This window comes from Alexandromys fortis, unplaced genomic scaffold (assembly GCF_014885135.2).
Source record: "Alexandromys fortis isolate MF-2015 unplaced genomic scaffold, M_Fortis_MF-2015_v1.1 scaffold_2_1_26212458, whole genome shotgun sequence".
Classification (NCBI taxonomy): Eukaryota; Metazoa; Chordata; class Mammalia; order Rodentia; family Cricetidae; genus Alexandromys; species Alexandromys fortis.
The window spans coordinates 3,643,791-3,665,309 of NW_026067930.1; the positions used below are offsets into that span (position 1 = coordinate 3,643,791).

Genomic DNA, 21,519 nt, shown 5'->3' on the forward strand with positions numbered 1-21,519 from the left:
TCTGCTCAGCGGCACATTACCTTCCTTGCAGAAAGCAAACAGAAAGAGAGCAGGTCTCCCAAGCCTTTCTGGGCCCTAATACAATAAGAAAGGCTTGCTGTACTGTTTTGGTGGCATGCTTATTCCCAGTGACTGTCAAGGATTGCAGGCGGCTTACCTCTTGAAATAGGACATTTGAGCCGGGCGGTGGCGGCACACCATCCAGCACTTGGGAGGCAGAGACAGGCGTATCTGTGTGAGTTCTAGGCTAGCCTGGTCTACAAGAGGGACACGCTCCAAAGCTACAGAGAAACCCTGTCTCGAAAAAAACTAAAAAAAAAAAAAAAAAAAAAACAGAAGAAGAAAAAAGAAATAGGACATTTGAACAAGGAAATGCAATCTGTTCTAAGACAAATATATAGTTGTATTTTTCCTAAATTTGTGATTCGTCCTCTCCTGGAGTTGGAGTTGGTGTGACACTTTCCACAGCTACATCCAACGTGGTTAACTGTGCCACATAGCACATGTCTGTACCTGGTTCGTATACTTGGGATACAAAAGCAGGAGCATAACTGTTAAGTCGGAGGCCAGCCTGTACTATCTAGTGAGTTCCAGGCAAGTCAGGACTACACAGCAAAACCTGTCTCAAACCCAGATTGGAGCAGAAGGATTTGAACAGCAGTGGGGACACCTTTGCCTTATGTCACAGATACGTTCTTGTCCGGCGGGTCTTGCATTCCTTACTGGAAATTCATTCTGCTCCAGCTCTCCAGTGACAGCACAGGGAAACATGGAGTGGGAGAACATGAGTCAGCACAGCACACCTTAATCCCACCCCACCTCTGCCCATTGCGCATCAGTGGACAGTAGTTAGCCCAAGGGTCACCCCAGCACACCCTAAGTTGAGGGTTGGGTTAGTGTTAAAACATTACCACCTCTGGGGACTGGAGGGATTGCTCAGCAGTTAAGAGCACTGGCTCTCTTCCAGAGGACCTGAGTTCAATTCCCAACACCCATATGACTGCTCACTGTTGAATTAGGAGCGGCGCAGCCGCCTGCACGGCTAGCTTTATACCCGAAATAATTACACGGAAACTGTATTCTTTTAAACACTGCCTGGCCCATTAGTTCAAGCCTCTTATTGGCTAGCTCTTACATATTGATCTAACCCATTTCTAATATTCTGTGTAGCACCGCGAGCTGGCTTACCAGGAAAGATCTTAATCTGCATCTGTCTGGAGTGGGAGAATCAGGCGACTGCTTGACTTGGCTTCTTTCTCCCAGCATTCTGTTCTGTCTACTCCACCCACCTAAGGGTTGACCTATCAAATGGGCCAAGGCAGTTTCTTTATTAATTAACCAATGAAAGCAACAGATAAGGTACAAGACCCACCTCTATCAGCTCACAAACTGCCTGTAACCCCAGTTTCAGGGGATCCAATACCCTCACACAGACATGCATGGGAGCAAAGCATCAATGCACATTAAACAAACAAAAAGAAAACCAGAAAAACCCTACCACCTCTGGAAATGTAGTATGGTTCATTACTGGGCTGAGGTTCTTGTGGTGGTTTCCCGGGGCCAGGGAGGGCCCGTCCTTGAGTACCTATGTGAGTTGCTGCAGCCCATGGACATCAGAAAATGGCATAGGTGCCGTGATTGCTGCTGAGGCTGGGGTGGGGGCATGTACATGCATGTGCGTGTTTGTGTGAGCCTCCGCTCCCTTGAGCAGTGGTGGAGAGTCCACCAGAAATGTTTGGGCTTCTGTTGCACCCTCTCAGACCTTGGGGTGGCAGCACAGCATGAGACTGACCATGGGGAGGGAGTAAAGGGAACTGAAGGCCTCCTAGGTGATGACTCCTGACCAGAACATGGCAGGGACACTGGGCAGGACTGAAGTGTGAAAGCTGAGTTCTTGGGCACTGTCACACAACTGGCCACATGGACTAGATGGCTGGAGAGCCCCATGACACTCGGGCTGGGTGTCTGAACGAGTGCCTAGAAACTGGGATGGGACCCTTCCCCGAGCCTACCCAAGGCTCCTGTGCTGGGGCTGTGTACGGTCGGACGGCATCTCTAGCTGGGGAACACGGGTTAGTGGCCCAAGGGGAAGTAAGATGCACTGTGTGGTCTCCTGGGAGGGCTAGATCCAGCCACACTGATGGAATGGGAGGTTATGGAAGGGGGGTCTAGCTGTGGCCACAGTGTGAACTCTCTCTGAGCCTTGGGTGAGAGGTGGAAGTCCCCAACAGAGAAAACCTGACTTCCTAGTGATCTGGGAAAACAGGGAGAGGACCTTGGTGGGGAAGGGTTTGGCATGATACACTGCCCTGTTGCCTGCCCCCGGTGGGTAAGGACCTCTGTAGGAAGTCCGGGCTGTGCGCCATGATTCTGATGGACATGTTGGAGTCCCTGATGTCTGATGTCTCCTCACTGTTTTCCAGTTCTTGCGTCTCCTGCTCCGTCAGCGTCACCCATCCAAGGATATGCCTTCAAGCCTCCACCTCGGCCGGACTTCGGCACCTCCGGGAGAACAATCAAACTACAGGCCAATTTCTTTGAAATGGACATCCCCAAAATTGACATCTATCACTACGAATTGGACATCAAACCAGAGAAATGCCCAAGGAGAGTGAACAGGTAATCCTGCCCCTCTGCTTCCCTGACTGACTAGATGCTCCCCAGTCTTGTGTGTCTTCTGACACTCTCCTGGGAAGTCGTAACGTGAGTGCAGTGTGCTCCCACACTGTGTGTCCTGCTCCAGATGTTTGAACAGGTCTTCATCCATTGCCTTCTTCCAGTTGAGGCCTGCCCTCAAGCCACATAGCTCTAACTTTGTCAGCTTTCATTATTCCCTGACCACAGAAGCCTTGCAACAAGGTATCTTAGCCATTGTATCTCATTTCTGTAGCCCAGCATGTCCCCCCTTTTTCTGAGACAAGGTTTTTCTGTAGCTTTGCAGTCTGTCCAACTAGCTCTTTTAGACCCAGCTGGCCTCATTCACAGAGATGCGCCTGCCTCTGTCTCCCAAGTGCTGGGATTAAAGGCGTGCACTACCACTGCCCAGCTCAGCATTGTCTTTTGAGATTCACCAGTGTTGTTCTGTTTGTTGTAGTAGTTATTTTAGCGTTGAGTTATAGCATTGAGCTGCATGTCTGCATGTGTGGGGGCAGGTACATGTCCATGTGTATACATGTGTATGTTTAGGCCTGAGGTTGAGCAGCTTCCTTGACTCTTTACTCATGGAGGTAAGGTGTGGCATTTAATCCACAGCTTTCTGTTACTAGTCTAGCTTGCTCTGGAACTTCCCTTTCTCCACCTGTGGCTGCCCTGACTAGCTGGCATCTGCATGGTTCTGAACTGTAGTTCTCATGCTTATGTGGCAAACATTTTATCCACCAAGCCATCTCCTAGCCCTCACTGAATATTTGATAATTTACCCTTTCATCTTCCTGTTAACACTTGGGTGGTTTGTTTTTTTTTTTTTTTTTTTTTTTCTCTTTTTTGGCTGCTGTTAGGAATGAAGCTCTCATGAGGGAAATACTCCCGTCTTTCCTGTTTTCCTGTTTTGAATGGATATGGGCTTTCCTTTCCCCATAATTGCCGGGGCAGGAATGAGTTTCACTACCTGGGTGTCTATCACGCTTGTCCCAGGCAGGTGCAAGGTTCGGTTTCCATCAGCGAGTCAGGAGAGCTGGCTGGTTTATCCACACCTTGTCAGCATTTGAGCCATTTCTGATTCTCTCCTTGATGTGCTGGCTGCTCCTGTGGCGTTATTCATCCCCTGGTAACAGTTGATGAACATCTTCCCCCTTCTTCACGGGCTGCCGATACCTTCTGTCCTGTTGTCTTAATTCATAGGGTGTCCTTTGCCTCTGCATGATCTGGGGGGTCTCTGGCAATATTATCCAGTCTCAAATCTGTTTTCTTTTCATATTAGAGGTTTTTAATTAGTGCCTTTTAATGAATAAAATTTCCAAGTTTTATTAAAGTCCGGTTTATAAACTTTTAGAAATTACAGGTGTCCTCTCTTCAAAGTCTGTGGCAACAAAGGTCATAAAGATCCTGTTTTCTTTGGAAAATTTACAGTTTGGGCTTTTGTGTTCAGATCTGTGCCCCATCCTGAATTGGTTTTTGTGTGTAGCGTGAGGTTTGTTATTGAAGAGACTTTTCGGTTCCTGTCTATTTATCACATTGCCTTTGAAAGGAAGGGTCAGTCAGCCATGCGTGTGGCCGTTTTGGTTCCTGTTTTGGTCTCTCACTAGGCCAATAATTCATCAGCTTGTCTTGTTTATGGTGCACATGCTAGCCAGTGCTCAGTCTTAACTCTAGGCTGGAATTTCATACTGCTGCCTTCTCCTAGTTTGTTTTTGCAAAGCTATATCTTTGCTTGAAACAATGAACAAAGAGAATAATAAGCAAGAGAATAATAAGCAGGGAAAAGCCAATTGCCTTTTAACCAGAAAGTCCTTTGAAATTCTAAATTATTACTGTTTTGAATCTAAAGTGTTATATTCTTTGCTTTTGTAAGTAGCATCCTAAAATGTTATTTTCCAGATTCAGATGAGTAGTAGCCAAAGAGCACAGAGGCTGATTTGGGGACGATGGACATGCATCAAACTTAAACTGGGGGGTGGGGGTCAAAATTACAACTCACCAAACCATTGAATTATACACTTCGAAGGATGAATTTTATGTGAGTGTTAGTTCATTTAACAATTTTTATAGCCGGGCAGTGGTGGCGCACGCCTTTAATCCCAGCACTTGGGAGGCAGAGGCAGGCGGATCTCCGGGAGTTTGAGGCCAGCCTGGTCTACAAGAGCTAGTTCTGGGACAGGCACCAAAAGCTACAGAGAAACTCTGTCTTGAAAAACCAAAAAAAAAGAAAGAAAGAAAGAAAGAAAGAAAGAAAGAAAGAAAGAAAGAAAGAACAAACAACAATTTTTATGTATTTGAATGTTTGCCTATGTATATTGTATGTGTACCTTGTGTTTTGTGGTATCCATGAAGACCAGAAGGAATAAGATCCCCTGGAACTTGAGTAACAAGTAGTTGGGAGTTACCATGTGGGTCTGGGAACCAAATCTGGTCCTCTGCAAGAACAACAAGCGTTCTTAACACTGAGCCATCTCTCTAGCCCCAACTTTAGCATGTTTTTTTTAAAATAAGGATTGTTATTAAATCCTCATGGGCTGCCGATACCTTCTGTCCTGTTGTCTTAATTCCAGTGTGCAATACATCTTATTTCTTTCCTTACTGCAGAGTGAGGAAAACCCAGCTGGATATTGAGCGTAGGCACTACAGAGACCACTTGTCCTGTTCCTGATGTTAATTGGGAAGTAGTCAGTTCTTCATCTTTAGGATGTGCTATTAGAGGATTCGCAGAGAGAACTCTTACCCGCATCCTCTGAGACTAGTCTCCGACAGTCAGCTGAAGATTTGGTTGTTGGTCATATCTTGTCTCTTTTTTTCATATTAGCATGAGTTGTGGCTTCTAAAAATGAGCCGTGCCTGAGAATCATGATGTTTTCTTTCTATATAGGACTGGTTTGAATTTGTTTCTGTGGAATGAAGATCTGTATTTGTCTTTTGTTCTATTTTTATGTAGCATCTAATTCAGAAAGTTGCAAACTAAACTGTTCCTTCTTTGTATACTGTAAGAGCAAAGACACGGGACCGGGGAGATAAATTGCTCAGTAAAGCGCTTGTCGGGCAAATGCAAGGACTTGAGTTTGAATCCCAGAGCCCACATGAAGCTGGAAGGATATCTGTGGCTATAATCCCAGTGCTTCTGTGATGAGGTGGGAGGAGGAGACAGGAGAGGCTAGCCTGGCCTATTAGGCAAAAGGACCTGTCTCAAGGTAGAAGGTGCCTTCTAACCTCCACACACGACCTCACACACATAGATTGGAAGAAAAAAAAATATGATTTCTGTAATTGTACCAGTAAGTACCTCCTGAATGCCATTGAAATGGGCTAGTTTGGGCCAGTAACAGTGTTTGTAGGAATTGTTTTCTTCAGCTTAGTTTTTCCCTCAGTATCAGGACACCCTTTTCTGTTTCATTTTGTGCATACTTGGGGAGTTTGTCTTTTCAAGGAGTCTACACATGTCATCTGAGTTACTGAATTTTCCAGCAGAGAGTTGTTCATAGTATGTGGTGAGGGCGTGGGTGTGCGAGTGATTTTTTTTTTTTAAACAGGCTTTTGTATAGACTAGGTTGGTATGAAACTTAAGAGATCTGCATGCCTCTGCCTCTGTCTCCCAAGTGCTGGGATCAAAGGTGTGCGCCAACATGCCAAGTTCTATGTATTCTTTGGTGTTTATGGGTCCTGTATGGAGCCCCATTCATCCTAAGTGTTTTACATTTCTGCGTTTTCTCCCAATCAGGTTTGTTCAGGGGTTGCAGTGTCTCAAGGTCTTTGCCCAGAAAAAGTATTTTGCTTTGTTGACCCTCCCCGCTTCTTTTCTTTTGATTCCCATCCTTTCCCCGGCTCAGTCTCTGCTCACATGGTCGGTGCGAGCTGCTTTCTTCTGCAGCTTCTTTGCACAGACCCTTCCCTGAGTCCGTCTCACTTGTAGGCGTGCATGCTGCCCAGTCCCGAGAAGCATTCCCCGAGGTGGAGGCAGCTGTGCTTTGCTCTTGGGAGGAGGTGGTTGTTAATTGTAGCCCAATCATTTATAGCCTTTTATTTTTCTCATACAAATAAGATATGGACTTGCTTCTTTTTCCAGAAGTACTTTCTGATTGTTTGTGCTTTATGTATTCTGAAGCCCTGTTAATAGTTACTGTCTATAATTATTGTACCTTTTTGTTTTTGCATGCGCACACACACACATGCATGAGCACGCATACTCAGAGGCTAAGTTTTGGAAGCTGGATCTCTCCTTCACTTTGTGGGATCCAGAGATAAAACTTAGGTTGTCAGATGCAGCAGCAAGCACCTCCACCCCCTAAACCATTTCCCTGGCCCTAAACTTGCATAGTTTTTTTGTTTGTTTGTTTTGGTTTGGGTTTTTTGTTTTTTTGTGACAGAATTTTCACTATGTAACCTTGACTGGCCTGAAACTCTGTATTATAGACCAGGTTGGCCTGGAATTTGCTGAGATCCGCCTGCCTCAACCTGAGTGCTGGGATTAAAGGCATGTGCCATCATACCACAAACTGATTCTTCTATAATTAGGAAATGCCTCCTTTTATATTTGATAATTCTACTTAGTGATTTACACTAAGTCACTAAGTGTGGTGGCTCACACTTGGAATCTTAGCTCTGGGAGGCCAGGACCAGGGAAATCACTCCCATTTTGAGGCCTCATATATGAAGAGTTGTTTTGGGTTTTTGATGTTGGTTTTTTTTTTTTTTTTTTTTTTGAGACGGAGTCTCTCTGTGTAGCCTTAGCTGTCCTGGAGCTTGCTCTGTAGACAGGGCTGGCCTTGAACTCTGTGGAGATAGATCCTCCAGCCTCTGTCTCCTGTTTAAAGGCGTGCGCCGCCGCCGCCACCACCCAACCATAGAATTGAATCTTTATGTAGTTTTCAAGGCTGATGCTCAGAATCATAAGGCTTGCCAGGAGGCACCTTTATCCACTGAGTCATTTTACGAACCCAGCTTTTAATTTAAATGTTTTATTACATTTATTTATTTCCTGTGTGTGAGAGAGAGACGAAGTATGTGTCTTACTTAATAGTGTGCACGTGGAAGTCCGAGCACAGCTTGGAAGAGTTGGTTCTCTGTTCCCACTGTGTGGGTTCCAGCAATTGAACAGCCTCTGTTTCTGAGGTCAGACTGGGTGGTTCATGTCTCGTTTAAGGCAACACTGATCTATATAATAGCTTCCAGAACAGCCAGGGTTACATAGTGAGAGTCTCTCTCTCTCTCCCCCTGACATACTCATAAAAGAAAATAAAAGCCGGTCAGAATAGTTCACATGTTGTCATCTTTTTTCTTTAATGTTCTTAAATTAATTTTATTTATGGGTTTTTTTGTGGTTGTTTGTTTTGTTTTTTCTGTGTGCTTGCATGCCATCTGTATGCCTAGTACCAGCAGAGGCCAGAGCCGGAGTCATGTCCCCTGGGACTGGAGTAACAGACAGTTGTGAACTGCCATGTGGGTGTTGGGAATTGAATCCAGATTCTAAAGAGCAGCCAGTGCTCTTAATCTGAGCTAACAAGCAGTCCCTCTTTTTGTCTTTGAGACAGTTTCTGTGTGTAACCCTGCCTCTCCTGGAACTCACCTTGTAGACCAGGCTGACTTCAGACTCACATCCGCCTGCCTCTGCCTCCCACGTGCTGGGGTTAAAGGATGGACTTCTACCACCACCCAGCCCCTCATATTTTTAATATTGCTTTCTCATTATTTGACTACGGTGTGCCCATGAGTAATTCACATGGGATTCATGTTTCTTGGACTTGAATCTTGACTTTTTGTGTTGTGTAGGACAATTCTGGTCTTAATTTCTCGAAGCCTCTTTCTCCCTTTTCTTCCGTATCACTGCTCTGCATATGCTAGGCCACAGGTATCTATCTGCTTTCCGTCAGGGGGTTGTGATCTAAGAAGCAAAATACTCTGGTTTCAGTTGGGGTGATTTTTTTATTATTTTTCCTTGAAGATTGGGGGGTGCCTACACGTGCATAATTGGATGTGTACGGGAGCCAGAGGCTCACCTTGTGTCGTTCCTCGTGTGCTGCCCTTGTTTGGAGTCAGGTTCTGTCACTGGATCTGAAGCTTGCCAGTTAGGCCTTGGCTGGGTGGCCCGTGACATTGCTTCTCCAGCACAGTCATTGAAACTTACTTCCTCAGTCTGTGGCCAGCACTTCACTGATGGAGCCATCTCCCTGGCCCCTGAAGATTCCTTCCGGGCTGTTGAAACCATCAGTAAACTATGCATTTGTGCTCGTGGACAGCCCCTCCCCGTCACTCATGGCTGAGTGTCCTTTCCTTGAGATGCTGTACGCCATCCCTCAGTCACCCTAATCCCCAAACAGCTGCTTCCTGTTCCCAGTGCACATTTTAAGGTAAGAGGCTAAGTCCAGAGCCAAGTACATTATGGGAGATCTGTAATCTGAGTTACAGACTGTTGTCCCTGAGGGTGCTGGTACCTGGTGAAGAAAGTCAAAGTCCACTTTGCTGGTGCACCTTCTCCTGTCATAGCTGCTGGGGAGAGGACCTTGTCATCTGACCTGCTGGACATCAGATGAGATCCTGTTAATGTGTTCCTGTGACAAGGATCTTTCTGCACAAAAGCCACAGGCCCAGCTGGGCTGAGCAGCTGTCGGTGCTGAGGATCTTCCAAGGTCTTTTATTTTGTCTCAGTGAAGACTGATAAGTGGGTGTGTCGGTTTGCTTGCTAGCTTCTTGGGAGAGGAACTTAGGGGCCCAGTGCTGTAGCGCACACCCTCCAGACTGGAGAGAGGGTGGGAAACTGCACTGTAGTTATCTGAGCTTTGCGGTTCCCATGAGACTCTTGTCATGCCATCCTCGGCATGCAGGACACCCTTTCTGAAAGGAGGCGTGACTCAGGCTTGCATCAGGCACTGGCACGTGGCTGGCGATGGGCACGTGATCTGCCAGCGTCAGTCTGTAAGAAGCCTAGGTTGCCATGGTTAGAAACTGCGTCAGTTCAGTTACCTAGCAACTGAGGGGGCTGGGAGCTACAGGCTGAGGCCAGAGCCAGCCCACCAGGCTTGCAAATTATTGTGAGAGCTTCTGGCTGGTTAAATATGCAAATATTTAATGATTTTCATTTTGCTGTTAATTGTAGTATGCCTTAAGTGGGTCCAGTCTCAGGATTCTGATGATCAGAGTGGTGTGTAATGTTGGGAACGGTGCTCTCCTGATTGTGGGATCTCCCGTCTTGAAGCAGGCCAATATTCTGTGCTTGCCCTAGTGATGCTGTGTACACCAGGATCCCACTCCGGTCCCTCGTGGATTAGAGCTCAGTGCAGCAGGAAGGCAGCTGCCTGCTGATTTCATGCTTCATCCCTTTCCCATTGTTCATGCACAGCCACCTGTGTGAAAGCCGGCATGGCCCAACCTTGGTTAGCTCACGATCTGTCACTGTTACTGCTGTGCTGCTGCGGTGAGTCCTGTGTACCTCACTCTCCAGCAGCGCCTACGTATGTCCCTCAAGTTCAGTCCTGCCCACCCTAATAAGAGTCCCATATGGCCAGCCCTCAGGAGACAGCTAGGCCCCATGTTGCTTGAGGACAAAGCTAGACTAGCCCAAAATGGCAGTTACTTCAGGGGAACTGTACACCAGCTTATCGTGTCCCTTTTCTCGTGGCCATGCCTTAAGCCCCTCCTGCGGTATAGACTGCTCTAGAGGTTTTAGAAGGCAGTTGGGTACATATGTTAAAGTAAAAATATTACATGCCCCCTGGCCTGGTATTTTAAAGTGATGCTCTCAAAGGGATAGAGAGTGTCAACCGTAAGAGACACCGGAGTGTGATCAGTGGCTGACCCAGATGTCATGGCTGGATAATATCTGCATTTATAGGCAGGGTGGTTTCATTGCACATAGTAATAAGGACATATTTCTTAAGGTCATAGTAAGACAACATCAGGTCCCAACCGACTCAGTGTAAAAACACAGTGAGCACTGGAGGCCATGGCAGAGGCTTAGTGAAGTCCGCAGCACCCACATCAAACAATAACAACCACCCGTAGCTCCAGCTCCAGGGAGCCTTCTGGCCTCCATGGGCACTGCATTTGCATGCACACACCCACACACAAGGCATGTAATTAAAAATAAAAACAAAAATGTTTCTTTCAAAAAACAAAATACAAGAACGATTTTTAAAAATGTTGACGGGTCTATGAGTAAAAGCTTGGATTGTTCCTTCTGAGAAGGCTGGGCTGGGCATAAGTCTGTCAAAACGACGGTGCAGTAACATAAAACCTGCATAATTAGAAATTAACGGAAGGATGTGGTTTATGTTTTATTTTTTAAAGAAACTTCCAGAACTCTAGCAAAAGTTTAACAGTCAGCATGGTTACTGCCCAGCAGTTTCTGGGGTTCGGAAGTAGGCTAGAGGAGAGACAGGCCTCAGTGTCCTTGCATATAGAACACTGAGGGCAGTGTGACCGTAGTTCTCAAGAGGTGAGAGAGTTGTTCCCCATCAACAAGGATAAGGCCCGGTGGCCTCCACTGTTGTCCTTGTGTTCAGCATGCAGGCTGTTCTTGGGCACAGAACATGGGCTTACAGTGACAGCTTGGTGAAGTCAGGAATCAGGGCGTGTCTGGTGCAGGGCTTCCTCTTAGATGTCTCTGCAGCTACTCTGCTTGGCTTGAGCAAGGGGGAGTGAAGACTTTTCTGGAAAAATTTGGTGACGGTTATACTCATTAGGTTGGACTTTGTGCCAGTGGTTGCTGTAAATGGGGTGTGCCAAAAAATGTGGTCTGTGGACAATGGGGGACTCTCAGGCTCACAACAGAGGTGTGGGTGTCCAGTCTACAACTTTGGGACAGAAATTCCAACAGCTACCCTTCAGTGTACCTGGCACTTGAGCTTATGGTGACATCTACCATCTGACCTGTGTTAATTCACTTGGGTGTTCTGCCACGTTTGTGTGACCGGGAAAACGAGACAAGCCCAGTTCAGGTTCTTGGCTGATTTTACCTCAATGCCCCCACTCCGTTGCCACCACGGGATGGGAGAGCCGCACGACAGGCAGAAACCATAGTTTTCTTTTTGTTTTGTTTTGTTTTGTTTTGTTTTGTTTTGTTTTGTTTTGTTTTGTTTTTCGAGACAGGGTTTCTCTGTAGCTTTGGAGCCTGTCCTGGAACTAGCTCTTGTAGACCAGGCTGGTCTCGAACTCACAGAGATCCTCCTGCCTCTGCTGGGATTAAAGGTGTGTGCCACCACCGCCCTGCCGAAACCATAGTTTTCTAAAGTGGCTTCAAAGCTAGTTTGTATCAGATGCCAGCCCCCATGCCGCCTCTTCGACTTAATTGACATTTCGCTGAATTCTCTGTTTCAGGGAGATAGTGGAGCACATGGTCCAGCACTTTAAGACCCAGATCTTCGGGGACCGGAAGCCAGTGTTTGATGGAAGGAAGAATCTGTACACTGCCATGCCCCTTCCAATCGGCAGGGACAAGGTGAGGCTGTGAGTGCTGGGGCCCAGTCCAGCTAGTAGTGTGAGATTCAGACTTGGTCCAAGGTTATTCATTTCTCTAATGTGTAAAATCACTTTATCTGGACAGCCAGGGCAGCTGCTTGGTGGGGCTTCATCATGAGGAGGATGGTGTGCGAGGTTTGCAGTGAGGCTGGTGAAATGTAAAGCATACTCCCAAGTGCAACCCACAGACCACACTGTGTGTGTGTGTGTGTCGCTGGCTGGCAGTATAACAAAGAGGATGTGCTGCTGCAGCGGCCTCCTCTGCAGTGAGGAGGAGGAGGGGGATGAGTCAGGCTGGTGGCCGTAGAAAATGGTTACCTTCCCTTATTAGTTTTACCTTTATCTTCGCTTTATTTAAAAAGTAATAAAGCTTGTGCCCAGTCTTTGACACATCTGAGAATGAAGGAACTGGCACAGTTTCTGCAGGTCTGAAAATGGCTGTGTTGCTAAGTGACCAAGTTCCTTGGTTCATCTGTGCCTGTCTGTATCCCCAGTGGGGCCAGGCAGTCTCAGTACCTGGTGGCTCTGCTCCATGTCACCATGCTGACAGGAATGTACTATGTTAGGGCAGGGAGAGGGCCAATGATTACATAGCTCTGTGTGTCGTGTAATGATCTTGCTTTTCCCAGTCACTAGTGGCACGTGGGTTGTCGCTGCCACTCTGGGGTAGGATGATGGGCGTAGGGTTCCGAGTTGGAGGGAATCCCAGGACTGGGTGTGAATGAGTGAGCAGCCTCTCCTGGGCAAATTAACAGGCTGTGAATTTGAGATTTATTGATCTTAAGGTTTTGTGTTTAAATTACACATTTGTTTTTGTTTAAAGTTCTATAAGAAAGGAAAGCATAAGGAGTTTCTTCACAGTTTTGTTGGTACAGATTTATAATTAGACACTAGGAGGAGCATGAGGAGAGCCCTCTTGAAGGAGGAATGGAGTCTCTGCTGCTCAGATGCAGACACACAGCCCAGCCTGGGGTGAAAATAGCTGTGGGTGTGCCTTTCTTAGCAACGTGACGTGACATAAGCCACTTCCCCTTGCCAAGCCAACTACTTCTCCAGGGCAGATTGGAGCGCTGGTCTGGGATAGGCAGCCCCACTTCCCTGTGTGTGTGTGGTCCATCTCGGTCTCAGACGCAGTGTGGGTTTGCATCACAGGGCTGGAGGCTGTGTGTGCTCCTCTGGTCCCACAGTGTAGTGCAGATAGCAAGGCTTGAAGAGCTCCAGCCCCACTGCCCAGGACATGAGGCCAAGCAAGGATAGTGTATGTGATTACTGCCTGTTTGCGCTAGCCTGCACACAGAGCATCTGGGGTCCCAGAGAACTTGGGAACCTTCCCGCTAGCGCAGGAGTTTCCCTTTCTTTTCCTACTGTGACCTTTTTCTTTTGTCATCTGTAGTAAGAAAGGATTCTCCTTGACTCCATTAGCTTAGCATCCACCTAGTGGCTCAAGGGGGAATGTAATACCTGATATGGGCACATGCCAGCATCCATATCCCACCACCTGCCCAATGAACAATCTTCTCCAGAACTCTTCATTTCTCCCTGGTCTTCACATCACTGCCAGCCCATTGGAAAGAACGCCACTCCTTAGGACAGAAAAGAGTTGTGTCCACCAAGCCCATGGCCTCACTTTGAGATGGGATGGAAGTTACACACGGTCACTCTAAATTTGGGACTGAAGTCCTCAGTCTCTTTTTACCTTGGCTCTGTGTCCTGCCAGCTGCCTGTAGATTTATAGCTTCAGAGCTACTGCCTCCTGGGCCAGGAAGAGTTGAGTGTCTCCTTCTTAGATGGAAGTTATAGCTGAGCTCCAGCTCATGGGAACCCCTGCCGATAGCTGCTAAGCCGATCAGAAGGTGTTCAGTTGCCTGGATCCTCTGGGAAGGGGAGGCGCAGGAGGCTTCCCCAGGGATCCCTGTGGTGTTTATACTTGGGACATGCTGCTAAGAACTGGGATATGCCTAAGGACATCCACCCGTGTGTCTCTGCCTAGTCCTTCCTGGGTGCTTCTTCACACATGCACTGGGGAAACTGGTCTTGCTACAGGAGGACCACCACCGTTCTAGCTTTCTGTTGCTGATAACACCATGATGAAGCAACTTGGAGGGGAAAGGGTTTACTTGGCTCCCATGTCCTGGTCGTAATCCATCCCCAGGAAAGCCAGGTGAGGAATGCAAAGTGGGAAGAGAGGCAGAACCTGAAGCAGAGGCCATGGAAGAACCATGAGTACTAGCTTGCTCCCATGGCTTGCTCAACTAACTTACTTACAAGGTTTCTCTGTGGCTTTTGTTCCTGTCCTGGAACTAGCTCTTGTAGACCAGGCTGGCCTCGAACTCACAGAGAACCGCCTGCCTCTGCCTCCCGAGTGCTGGGATTAAAGGCGTGTGCTACCACTGCCCGGCTCTACTTACTTTCTTATACAACCCAAGACTGCCTGCTTAACTGTGGCAGTGGGCATGCTGTGCTGAATCCTCCCGTATCAATCATTCATCAAAATCTCCCTACAGATCACAGCACAAAAGGTTTTACCAATACAGATTATTAATTCAAACACATCACACCAATGGCCAGTCTTTGTTTCCCCTTGAAACTTCACAAGCCAGGCTTCCCGACCACTGTTCTCAACATCCTTATCTTCCAGATCCGGTACTTCAGCTCTTTAGGCTCTGAGTACTTCCAGGCAAAGCTCTAAATGCTTCCAACAACCATTCAAAAGAACATGGTCAGGTCTATCGCAGCAACACCCCAGTTCTGATTGATTGATTGATTTCTTTCTCTCTTTCTTTCTCTCTTTCTCTCTCTCTTTTTCTCTTTCTTTCTCCCTCCCTCCCTCCCTCCCTCCCTCCCTCCCTCGAGTGCTGGGATTAAAGGCATGCACCACCACCACTCAGCCCAACACCAATTTCTATTCTTGTTCAATTTCTGTTGCTGGGATAAAAACAAAAGCAACTTCGGGGGTGGGTTTATTTGATAAAGGTCAAATATTATTGAGGGAAGCCGAGGCAGGAGCTTGGAAGCAGGGACTGATGTAGGCGCCATGAGAGAGCATGAATCACGGGCTTCTCACCTTGGTTTTTATACAACCCAGGACTACATGCCCAGGGGCAGCTCCACTCAAAGTGGGCTGGGCCCTTCTAGATCAGTCTTTTATTAAGAAAGTGCTCACAGGCCAATTCGAGATTCCTATTCCCAGGTGATTTTAGTTGTGTCAAGCTGACCAAAAATAAGACTGAAAGAACCTATCCAGCCAAGGCTTTCCCAGAAAGCCTTTAGACAGCAGCTCCCTGGGCACATTGAAACAGGATATGACCTGCACGTCCCCATCAGGAAAGGATGCATGGCACCAAGCCCTGCAGCTGTCCCTCCAGCCTGGCCAGCACAGTGGTTGTGACACCAGACACCTGCTGGTGCTGTCACTCCTTCTGTGGGGTTGGGGATCGGTGGCCCTGCAGCTGAGGACACAGCTGCTTCTGTGTTCACAACTCCCAGACACTGGTTCTTTGTGTCACGGTGCAGCTGGCTCCTCCCTTGGTTTCCGAGTGGTGTGCTGTACCAAAATGCACTTACTTTTGTTCTCAGTTTGATTCCTTCTTGCAAGGATGTCCAAACAAGAGCTGCTTGGTTCAGTATCAATGTCCTCCGAGGTTGAGTCTGTAACTAGCTCACCGTCTTCCCTACCCAGGTTGGTACCATGTGATGTCCCAGCCATCCTTGGGTTCTGGACACACATCTGGGTTGTGTTTCCCTGTGAGTGGTGGCAACAGGCCAGCCCCAAGCCCAGTACCCTTTCTGCCCTTTCCTGGCTCCGGGGCCTTGGGCTGTTTGCTAGCTCAGTGTCTGGTGATGCATATAAGATGAGGTGAGCCTGTCTGGGCACTAAAGGAGAAAGCATTCCAAGAACACGGGACATGTCAACAGCAGATAACAAAGTCACTTTGATCACCACCCGAGTGCTTTGTGGGCCACAGTTGTGGTGCACTGTCGCAGGCATAAATCACAATGGTGATCCAGCCATGGACATTACATTGCAGGTAGATTCAGCAAGTGTTCTGGGAGAAAGGTGGGTATGTTGAAGTCATGGGTGTCCTATGTGCTGAGGAGCACTCTTGACCACTGTTCATTATGCGCATTTTTTTTTTTTTTTTTTGGTTTTTCGAGACAGGGTTTCTCTGTGGCTTTGGAGCCTGTCCTGGAACTAGCTCTGTAGACCAGGCTGGTCTCAAACTCACAGAGATCCATCCACCTGCCTCTGCCTCCCGAGTGCTGAGATTAAAGGCATGCGCCACCCGGCTATTATGCGCATTTGTTAAAAGTAAATAAAATTGAGGCTGGGGAGGTGACTCCGTTGGTAAAATGCTTGTCGCGAAAGCAGGGGCACCTGGGTTCTGTCCTTAGCACCAGATGGAGGGGACAGAGTCAGTTTGGAGATCCCTGGGACTCACGGCCTAGCCAGCCTATGCTAATCAGCAGGCTCCAGGTTGGAAGAGAGGCTGAAACTTCAAAGGGGAAACAGTTGAGAAAGGCACCTGGTATAGACTCCCGACCTCCTCTACACATGCACACCCCTGCCCATACTCAAAGTTAAAAATATAATTTCTTGTGCTTTTTGGGAGGAAATGACCTTTGTGCTTTGGTTTGCAGGTGGAACTGGAGGTCACGCTGCCAGGAGAAGGCAAAGACCGTATCTTCAAGGTGTCCATCAAGTGGGTGTCATGTGTGAGCCTGCAGGCGCTACACGATGCACTTTCGGGGCGGCTTCCCAGTGTCCCTTTTGAGACGATCCAGGCCCTGGACGTTGTCATGAGGCACTTGCCATCCATGAGGTGAGAGCATCAGGTGGGTGGGGAGAAAAGACCACAAACTGAATGAAGCTGAGTGTTCTCAGAAAGGTTGAGGAGCCAGTGGTGGGCACACATGCTCTGTCTGGGGCGAACAGTCCAAGATGGAAGAGGATAGTGTAAGAGTCGTCACCGGTGCCCCTGCCTAAGTGCAGAAAGTTCACCTCTCTGGCTTTGCGCTCACACAGCCCTGTGCAGAGTCCAGAGCAGCACTTGGATGACGCAGTGGACACCCACATGGTGCTTGATTGGACACCCATCCCTGGGATACTTCTCTGCAGCTTTTATGACAATGGCTAGCACCAGAGGCATCAGCCAGTTTGTTAGAGGATCACCCTTTGCCACACCTAGCAAGGGGGCGGGGATCATTTCTGTGGTTTGTCATTTTCCCGCTTGCCCGACAGAGTGACTAGCACACGGGACCAAGGCCTGGGAGCTGCATCCAAGCTTAGCTCTCACACAAAGCACACAGTAGGACTTCAGGAATGGTGGGACTGAAACTGGAAGGCCAGAAGTAAGGCAGAAAGAAAGCTCAGTGCTTAGGCCCTGGGGCTGACCCCTCTACTCTGGAGAAAATTGGGTGTTCCTTTGGCTCACTATCTATGTCTTAGGCATAGAATAGACTACATCCCAGGGCCAACTGTTACTCTTGGCAGGGCCCAGGCCGGCCTGTCGTGCTAAGAACTGTTGATGGGAGGGAGACAGGTAGGCACAGAAATAGCCTGGAATGGTGATTGACAAAATCTTGTATATGGTTTAATTTATTAAACCGGTATTTATTTTATTGTGTGTGGCATGCCACCAGTGTGTGTGTGTGTGTGTGTAGGTCAGAGGACAACTTGGTAGGAGTTGGTTCCCTTTTTCCACCATGTGGGTCCTGGCAGTGGAACTTGGGTCCAGGCTTGGCGACAAACCCCCTTACCCTTTAAGCTTCTCGTCAGTCACATTGACTATACTTTTAGTTGAGCGGCAGGAATTCTTATGGTTTCCTTTCTTCGGAATTCCTTTGGATTGTTTATGCTGATTTTTAGTCAGAAGACTGTCAAGACACAACAGGATTGACAAGCACAGGCAGAAAGTGAGATGGGCATGCTCCATAATTTCACTAGCAAACGGTGTTACCTGTACTGCGGCTGAACACTGTCTTGCCTTTGTCATCCTGAATTGTGGCACATCCCACGCATCCAGTAGTCTAGGTGATGCCCTTGAGAGAGCGTCCTCAGCAGGTGGGTGGACTCTAGCTTAGGTCTGCGGTGCAGAACTGGCCTGAGACCTTGTGGATCTTTGCACTACTAAGAATAGGCTCTGGGAGCATGAGCTGTCCACAGCCTCCTTCCTGCCTTTGGTGCCTGTGTTGAAAGAGCTACAGTGAACAGGGAATGGGTACCAGTTTAGCCAGCTACATGATGGACCACAGCCACACAGAGAAGTAAGTGGCAGCTCGGGGACTTAGAGCTGGGATGCTCTAGCTGCCTTTGCCTCCTTAGCACAGCCCTGGACTAGGAAGACACCGATGGGTCTGCCCAGCTATGCACAGTGTCAGATAAAATAAGAATGAGGAAAGAGTTTGGAATACCAGCTAACCTGCATCTGCATGGTCCTAAGGCTGCAGTTGTAGGCAGAACTCTTCCCAGATTAACTCTTGTCCTTTGGAGATTCATAAGGAAGGTACCTCAAAGTGAGTCTAAACTCGCACCACAGTGTGTCTTGTCTCACACTGACACAGAGCCTTGAGAGAGGTCCCCTTGCCCCTCCATCATCTCATGTGTGTAAACATCGACAGCCTATGTCTGTAGGGCTACTGCTCACACTGTGAGTGCAGACAAGAACTCCATTTAATGAACATGGCTTTACAGGGAAGAAACCTCGAATGGTCTCAGTGTAGAGCCTCTGGGGTGACTGGAGGAGAGGCTGGAGTCAGCCTGGCCCACCATGACTGATTCTGTCTGATCAGGAGAGGGCTTGTCTCCCTGGCAGGTATACCCCTGTTGGCCGCTCCTTCTTCACTGCATCTGAAGGCTGTTCCAACCCCCTGGGCGGGGGCCGAGAAGTATGGTTTGGCTTCCACCAGTCAGTCCGACCTTCTCTTTGGAAAATGATGCTGAATATTGATGGTAAGAAAAACCCATTCACTGCTGGGTGACTGGCGCCCGTGCAGCCTCTATTACATGAGGTGGAGATCTGAAAATATGCAGAGGAGCCAGGCATTAGGAGGAAGGTTTCTCATAGCCACCTCTAGCCTCTGTGTCACCAGCTTGTGCCAGTCATGTTTGATATCTGAGGTGGTTTCTAGTTGGGTATTGGAACCTTTGAAGTATTCCATTCCCAGGAACCCTTGAGCCAGCCTGGGGAACTGGCTCTGCCAGGACCTATGCGTGACTAGGATACCCCGGAGTAGGATTTCTACATCCCTCACTTTCGCTCCACATTCCCTGATTACTCAAGGTTTTTACACTGAGAGAAGGGCGCCACTAGGTGCCAATGGATGACCAGCTTCGGCAGTATGTTAGACCTGTCACTGCTGTGACAAGTACCTAGAAGAAACCATTTAAAGCAGTAAAGATCGGCTCAGGGTTTCAGAGGACTCCGTCGAAACTACGCTGATGCTGTCATTCTGAAGCCAAATGCCACTGCAAAGAGGCCATGAGACAGCACAGCTGCTCACCTCAATTGCGGTGGCTGGGAAGGGGGTGGCTGGAAGGGGCCAGGGAGAAATGCTTTCCTGGACGCACACCCAGTGATCTACTTCTCCAGTCAAGACCTCCTGAGTTTTTACAGCCTCCCAGAAACGCCATCCAGTTGTGACTCCATCAGTCCCCACCTCACAATCCAGGGAGCTCTCAGTAATGGGGTCCATGTGACCTTCTTTTGGGACACTGTAGCTCGCATGCTGTCCCCTCCTGCTTCAGGAGACCCGGGACCACACTTCCCTCTGCCAGAGACCAACAGTCTGGAGGAATGATGCCTCCTCTCACATAGGAGAGAGGTCCTGGCAGCAGCTCCAGGAGCCCCCAGAGTACTTCTCGCTCAGGTGCATACTAATTGCGAAAGAATTGAGTGAATGGAAAAATCACAGAAATGCCTCTTGCAGGAGGTGGCCAGAAAAGCCTACAGGATCCAAGGTCCTGACCATCCTGTCAGGCTAGACTTGTTCATGACCACAGTAATTCTTTGGGTGACTACTTCAGATGCAGCCAGTCCCTTACCATTGGCTGTGGTCAGTCCCTACCTGGGGTGTAGAGCTCTGGGCCTAGTGGGCATTGGTTTTCTCATCACAGAGGGCCAGGGGGCACACCACAGGGAGAAATGGAGGGCAAGCCTCCTGAGCAGCTGCTAGTTAGTCACATCAATGTCTCTGGACGCCTCCATCAAACGCTCCTGTCTGTGTCTCTCTCGCTTTTTCTGCACACAGTATCAGCCACAGCCTTTTATAAGGCACAGCCGGTGATCGAGTTCGTCTGCGAAGTTTTGGATTTTAAAAGTATTGAAGAGCAACAAAAACCTCTGACAGATTCCCAAAGGGTAAAGTTTACCAAAGAAATTAAAGGTAAAGAAGCCCCCAGCACAGCAGGCTAGGGAGTGAGGGCCCCCTCCGTGCCTGCCCATGCATGGATGGATGGGTTCTTGTTCCATTCTGAGGGAGGAGTGACCCACAAGGCACACTGACTTTGAGCCCGTGACTCTAATGAGGACAACCACACGGTGTGGGACATCCCCCGAGCCACAAACTTTAGGGCTAGAATCACCCTGAAAGAAGGGTAGTGGTGACACCCAAATCTTACTATGCTGCATTTTGCTGGCAGAAGGCATCTCTGGACAGGTGGATCCAGACCTGCATCTATCCAGTTCTGAGGATAGCCTGCATTTCTTACTCCCCTCCTTAGAACCCCATGGCTTCAAATGTTGCCAAAGTTGCCATGTGTGAAAACTGATTCGGGGGGGGGGGGGTCTTGGACTGTAGGTGGGTGACGAGTCGCTCTGATGCCTGCTATCTGTCACCAGGTCTAAAGGTGGAGATAACGCACTGTGGTCAGATGAAGAGGAAGTACCGTGTCTGCAATGTGACCCGTCGGCCTGCCAGTCACCAAACGTAAGGCAGCTAAAACAGCCATCCCTCCTTCCTGTCACTCAGATTCCCAGACACTGGAAGCCATGGGACTCCTAAAACACTAGTAGCTACCTCTGTGGCCCATTCACTCTTCTGCAAAGGGGCTAGATAAATGGCTCAGTAGTTAAGAGCATGTATTGCTCTTAATTTGGTTCCCAGCACCTGTGTTGGGAAGCTTACAACCGCCTATAGCTCCAGCTGCAGTGCCCACCATGTACTGCCCTGGTGCCCACACCCACACACCAAATCCACACACATACACGCATAATTTAAAATAGGATAAGATGGGATTTTTTGTTTTTGCTTTTAAATTTTTATCTTTTTTTCTTTTTGTATGATTTTTTTTTCCCTGCATGTATGTCTGTTCACCACATGTATACTTGGTCCCGATGGAGGTCAAAATGGGCATCAGATCCCCTGGAACAGGAGTTGTAGGTGGCTATCAGCTACTATGTGGGTACTGGAAACTGGACCCTC

The 21,519-nt window shown here is 48.3% G+C and overlaps 1 protein-coding gene across 1 annotated transcript in view; it reads left to right on the plus strand.

Moving 5' to 3' along the window:
* Positions 1-21,519, plus strand: part of Ago2 (argonaute RISC catalytic component 2) — an 83,558-nt gene that overhangs the window by 33,396 nt on the left and 28,643 nt on the right. Inside the window, exons 2-7 of the mRNA XM_050145011.1 lie at positions 2,424-2,619; positions 11,959-12,079; positions 16,738-16,919; positions 18,912-19,048; positions 20,347-20,481; positions 20,937-21,024. Of these exons, the coding sequence (XP_050000968.1) occupies positions 2,424-2,619; positions 11,959-12,079; positions 16,738-16,919; positions 18,912-19,048; positions 20,347-20,481; positions 20,937-21,024 (859 nt within the window). The remainder of the gene's footprint in view (positions 1-2,423; positions 2,620-11,958; positions 12,080-16,737; positions 16,920-18,911; positions 19,049-20,346; positions 20,482-20,936; positions 21,025-21,519) is intronic.